This window comes from Mandrillus leucophaeus, unplaced genomic scaffold, assembly GCF_000951045.1.
Source record: "Mandrillus leucophaeus isolate KB7577 unplaced genomic scaffold, Mleu.le_1.0 Scaffold101, whole genome shotgun sequence".
Classification (NCBI taxonomy): domain Eukaryota; kingdom Metazoa; phylum Chordata; class Mammalia; order Primates; family Cercopithecidae; genus Mandrillus; species Mandrillus leucophaeus.
Window position 1 is genome coordinate 2030500 of NW_012098210.1, and position 5845 is coordinate 2036344.

At 52.6% G+C, this 5845-nt stretch overlaps 1 protein-coding gene across 3 annotated transcripts in view; it reads left to right on the forward strand.

Annotated features, from left to right (window-relative positions):
- The window catches only part of ITPA (inosine triphosphatase (nucleoside triphosphate pyrophosphatase)), a 23920-nt gene extending 19341 nt beyond the window's left edge, over window positions 1-4579 (forward strand). For all 3 annotated transcript variants that reach the window (XM_011974837.1, XM_011974857.1, XM_011974847.1), the window contains 2 exons: window positions 2578-2654; window positions 4092-4579. In XM_011974837.1, the coding sequence (XP_011830227.1) occupies window positions 2578-2654; window positions 4092-4230 (216 nt within the window). In that variant the 3' untranslated portion in view covers window positions 4231-4579. The remainder of the gene's footprint in view (window positions 1-2577; window positions 2655-4091) is intronic.
- The last annotated feature ends 1266 nt before the right edge of the window (window positions 4580-5845 follow it).

The window sequence follows — 5845 nt, forward strand, 5'->3', positions numbered from 1 at the left end:
CCAGTCTCAAATAATAATAATAATAATAATAATAATAACACCTTAATTATTTGCCCAAACTTATTCCTTCCGTGAGATGTATTCCACACCCCTTACCTGCCTATCAGATTCTGAATTACAGCTGCTTCTCCCAGGGTCCAGACTACCCTCCAGGCTGGCTGCTGCCCCTGTGCCCACCTGCTCTCTCCCTGTGCAGAAGCATGCCTTCTGCCACTTCACTCCTCTGCGCAGTTCCTGCTGCTCAGGACAATGTCCAGAGATTCCACTGGGAGCTGTTCACAGATGTCTTACCTTGTCTGGTAAAAATTTTTGGTGGTGGTGGTGATGGTTAAAAAAAAAAAATTACTATCGTAACCATTTTTTTTTTCTTGGTACTCACTGGTTATAGCTTTTTTGTTTGTTCATTTGAGACGGTGTCTTGCTCTGTCGCCAGGCTGGAGTGCAATGGCATGATTTTGGCTCACTGCAACCTCCACCTCCTGGGTTCAAGCAATTCTCCTGCCTCAGCCTCCCGAGTAGCTGGGATTACAGGCGTGCGCCACTATGCCTGACGAATACAGGCATGCGCCACAATGCCCGGCTCATTTTTGTATTTTTAGTAGAGATGGGGTTTCGCCATTTCGGTCAGGCTGGTTTCGAACTCCTGACCTCAGGTGATCCACCCTCCTTGGCCTTCCAAAGTGCTGGGATTATAGGCATGAGCCACCGTGCAGGCCCCCATACTTTCATTATTGAACTTAACACCTTGTTCATTCCCTTTAAGGCACTTTGCATTGTATAATCATTACTTTTATTAATTTGTTTACTGGTGTAATGCCTGTTTGGCTTAAGAGGTCTATTGTATGAGGGCAAGGCTAGGCCCACTGTAGGTGTACAAAACACATTTGTTGTATGGTTGAGGTTCAGTAACTGGCCTTGGTCACGCAGCCCCTCATAGCGGAAGTAGAATTTGCCTTTGGGTCTAAATTACTTGGCATTTATGTGACTAATCCCAATCATGTACCACCTCCACTGTATTTTTTAAAAATTAAAAAAAAAAGCTTTTGAGACAGGGTCTTGCTTTATCACCCAGGCTGGAGTGCAGTGGCATGGTTACAGTTCATAGCAGCCTTGATCTCTCAGGCTCAAGTCATCCTCCCACCTCAGCCTCCTGAGTAGCTAGGACCTCAGGTGCGAGCTACTACATCTGGCTAATTAAGAAAAAAAAAAAATTTACGTAGAGATAGGGTCTGACTGTGTTTGGCCAGACTGGTCTTGAACTCCTGGGTTTAAACCATCCTCCCTCCTCCGCTTCCCAAAGCGCTGAGATTACAGGCATGAGCTACCACACCTGGCCCCTTGTATTTTTTCAGTTAGAATTTTTTGGGGTTTTTTGTTTGTTTTTTGGAATGTTTGTATGTTTGTTTTGAGACAGGGTCTCAGTCTGTCGCCCGGGCTGGATCACAGCTCACTGCAGCCTCGACCTCTTGGGCTCAAGCAGTCTTCCCACCAAGTATCTGGGACTACAGGCTCACACCACCAGGCTAGGCTAATTTTTGTATTTTTTGTAGAGATGGGATTTCGCCTTTGCCATGTTGCCCAGGGTAGTCTCAAATTGCTGGGCTCAAGTGATCTTCCCACCTCAGCCTCTCAAAGTCCTGGGATTACAGGCATGAGCCACCGTGCCTGGCCAGATTGTTTTTTCTTTTTTTTCACTTTGATAACAACATGACATTTCATGTCACTGGATTACAATTTGTTCTTTTTTTTTTTTTTTGAGACTCTGTCGCCCAGGCTGGAGTGCAGTGGCCGGATCTCAGCTCACTGCAAGCTCCACCTCCTGGGTTTACGCCATTCTCCTGCCTCAGCCTCCCGAGCAGCTGGGACTACAGGCGCCCGCCACCTCGCCCGGCTAAGTTTTTGTATTTTTTAGTAGAGACGGGGTTTCACCGTGTCAGCCAGGATGGTCTCGATCTCCTGACCTCGTGATCCGCCCGTCTCGGCCTCCCAAAGTGCTGGGATTACAGGCTTGAGCCACCGCGCCCGGCCAATTTGTTCTCTTTTCTAACATTTTCACTGTGGAATTTCCCTACTACAGCCAGTATTTACTGTACTCACTTATGTGTTCATGAAGTGGGGAGCTGGGTGCCTGCTTCTGGTTGCAGTGTTTCATCGTATGGTTAAAGTCTTCCTCGCATTTTCAGGAACACGGTCATAGTGGCAGGCATCTGGCTTGTCCACAGACTTCAGGGCACTTAGCTTCCTATTAGGAGAAAACGTTTTCTATCTATCAAAGTAGCCTCATTGTTCTTCAGTGATATCCCAGTTTGTCCTGGGTGTGGCGAGGGCACGTGGCCTCGGAGGTGCCAGTGGGCCCATCGGGTGCATGCCTCCTCCCTGTGTGAGGGGAGAGCTGCCCCACTCTGCTTTTTATTGTATTCAGCAAACATTTGCAGGTGCTATAGAGGCCTTGCAACTATTTTGCATAAGTTGGGTCAAATCAAATTCACAAACTCACCAAACTCCTACTGGCCACTGCCCTCCTCATGCTTGTCCTCTGGACCGAGTTACACACCAGTACCCCCTTTCCTTTGGCAGGGCCAGATCGTGGCACCCAGAGGCTGCCGGGACTTTGGCTGGGACCCCTGCTTTCAGCCTGATGGATATGAGCAGACGTAAGGAGCCCTGGTTTCTTCCCTGGGGTGTGGGGTTGGCATAGCCATGGTTTGGGTTGGGCCAGTGCCCCGCCCAAGTGCAGGCATGCGGATATGGGCTGGGGAGGCTCTGAGGGTGCCGTTCCAGCCAAAGGCAGCTCTGCTGGGGTGGACACTAGGAATCTGGGTGGCCTAGTCCATGGTCGGGAAGGCAGCCAGATGGCATTGGGAGTCCTGGGCTCTAAGGCTCCAGGTCACCCCACATCAGCTGTGTAGCCAGTGGTTTCGCCTCTCTGGCCTTGGATTGTAAGCTGTACCTCTGACTTTTTTTTTTTTGAGACGGGGTTTTGCTTGCTGCTGGAGTGCAGTGGTGCAGTGGTGTGATCTCGACTCACTGCAGCCTCTGCCTTCCGGGTTCAAGCGATTCTCCTGTCTCAGCTGGGATTGCAGGCACGCACCATCATGCCCAGCTAATTTTTGTTATTTTTGGTAGAGACGGGATTTCACCAGATTGGCCAGGCTGGTCTCAAACTGACCTCAGGTGATCCACCTGCCTTGGCCTCCCAAAGTGCTAGGATTACAGGCATGAGCCACTGCGCCTGGCCACATCTGACAGTTTTATGGCGTCATTTTCTGACCCCCATCTAGGTTGGGAAAATGTCCAGGGTTTTGCAGCCTCTTGTGGGCACTATTTTATGCCCTCGAAGTACCAGTTGTTCTCAGTAGTTCACACGAATCCCCCCTTATTCACACAAGGCACGGGCCATTGTTGGAATCAGGCTTTCCAGGCTGGAGGGGCCCTGAGGGAGCGCAGTCTGAGGCCCCACAATAGCCCCAGCAGGGGTGAGGACATTGTGGAACCAGCCACTAGCCATATGGGGCTGTGGAGTACTTGCATGTGGTGAGACCCAGAAATGGAATATTTTTATTCAGTGTTAATTCATTTAAATAGCCACACCTGGCTAGTGGCTACTGGCTGCCGTCTTGCACAGAGCAGTCTGCAGGCCACAGGCGGGGTATGGGATTCTTACCTCACTGCCGTGCTGGCACAGAGGTCAGGCCCCTGGCCAGCTGTTCAAGTGCTCCCCCGCCCTCCACGCATTAGAGGAGACTGCTGTGTTTGCTCTGTCAGGCCCCACTGCTTCCTGTCAACAGATGACAAAGCTGATCAAACATGCAGCTCATCCCCCCTGTCCCCAGCTTCCCTTAATGACTTTTGGGCACACTAGAGCAAGTTTAATATCCCTCCATGCTCATTCATGGGGGTTTCTGCCCCAGGGGAATTGAAAACTTGATCCGATTTTTAAAAGTTAACTGGCTGCCAGCAACCGCTGGGCCCCTCTGCTTTTCTGGGGGTCTGTGAGCTTTGGACTCCGGGGATGAGATGAGGTAGGGTAGGGAGGGGGTGCGTTTCCTCCCTGAATCTGGGCTCCCTGAGCTGTTACTGTCATCCCTCAGGTACGCAGAGATGCCTAAGGCGGAGAAGAACGCTGTCTCCCATCGCTTCCGGGCCCTGCTGGAGCTGCAGGAGTACTTTGGCAGCTTGACTTCTGCGGCTGGGGGAGGCCCCTCAGGCCGGGGATCTGGGGAGGGCTAGCCTGAAACCTCCTGCATCAGGCAGGCACCCCTGGAAGTACTTCCTTCAGGGTTTCCGCTTCCTGGGGGTGTCGAGTAGCCTCACCAGCCTGTCTGGAGGAGCAGCTGGCTCTGCTCTGAGAAACTCTGGGCAAGTGGATGCCATTCTCTTGCCCTTAGGATTCACTGCTCTCTCCTACAACCTCCAGGCCTGGGATCCTGCAAGGACCTTGGGTGGTAAAGCTGGACTTGGTGGGAGTGAGGGCTTGGGGAGGAACCATGGAAATCACCTCCCATGTTTTTTAAATGCAATAAATAACACTTCTGGATGAGACTTGTTTCCAAAATAAACCAGCTATATCTGTTTTGAACCCTGCCCCAGGCAGGTGTCTCAGTCTCCTTTGGCAGGTGCAGGAAGCCTTTTAGGTGGGGGTGGGGATGGGGACACGGGCAGCACTCTGTGGAAGGCGTTCGGATGCCACTGTGAACTGCAGTGTTACATCTCCACTCGCGTTCCTGCCTCACTCAGTGGCATGGATTGTGGGCTGACCTCCACCCTGGATCCATGCTGCCCCCTACCTGCAGGTAGTGCCAGGGCCTCCATGAAGCCTTACTGGGTTGGGGGCTGGGCGGTGTGGCACGCCCAGTGCTTTTGCCTTATGCTGTTACACAGCAGAGCCGCTAAAATGTTGGTTTACAATTACAATGCCCAGTTCATTTTTATGGTGAGGAGGGGCTGGAGTCCTCGACCCCAGTTGGCTTGATAGCCACAGTTCAGCCTGCCGGCTGCAGACCCCTCAGGAGACCTCGCTCATGCCACACACCCTTACTCTGTGCCCTGGAGAAGTCATTGCCTGGAAGGGACTTCCCCAGGTGGCTGCCTTGTCAGAGTGTCCAACCCAAGGACATTCAAGGGGGGCGTGGTAGGCTCAGGCTGGTGGGGCACCCCCAGGCTTGCTTCTGTGCCCACAGGCAGCTCTGGAGAGACCCCTGCAGTCCCTGTGACTCCATCCAGCAGGATGGCCCTGGGTCAGGACAGTGTCGTTCCTTCATCCCCTCTTGCCTGCAAGCTCCGGCTGGGTTAAATCCCCAGGAGGTGCTGCGTCCCTGCCCAGTCTCCTGAGTCTCCTTGATGGGTGGGAAAAGTCTAGCTGGGCCTCAGACGTGGGGTGCTGGGGGCCTGCCTGCTCCTTGCCAGTTGATCATGGATGCAGCCCCCCTGTGCAGGGAACACCCAGGCTACTGATGAGGGTACTCCAAAGAAGAATCACATGCTGCCTGGGTGGGATGGGGACATAGGCGTGGGGCAGGGCACCTCTCTGTATTGCCTGTTCAGTTCCTCCAGAATTCTGTCCTGGGTGCACATGACACTTTCTGCCCATTTTTTTTTTACTTTAGCTACCTGTGATACTCTGAAGTATATATCTAGTTCCAGGCAAGGTGGCTCATGCCTGTAATCCCAGCACTTTGGAAGGCCAAGGTGGGAGGATCGCTTGAGCCCAGGACTTCACGACCAGCCTGGGCAACATGGCAAAACCTTGTCTTGGGCCGGGCGCGGTGGCTCAAGCCTGTAATCCCAGCACTTTGGGAGGCCGAGGCGGGTGGATCACGAGGTCAGGAGATCGAGACCATCCTGG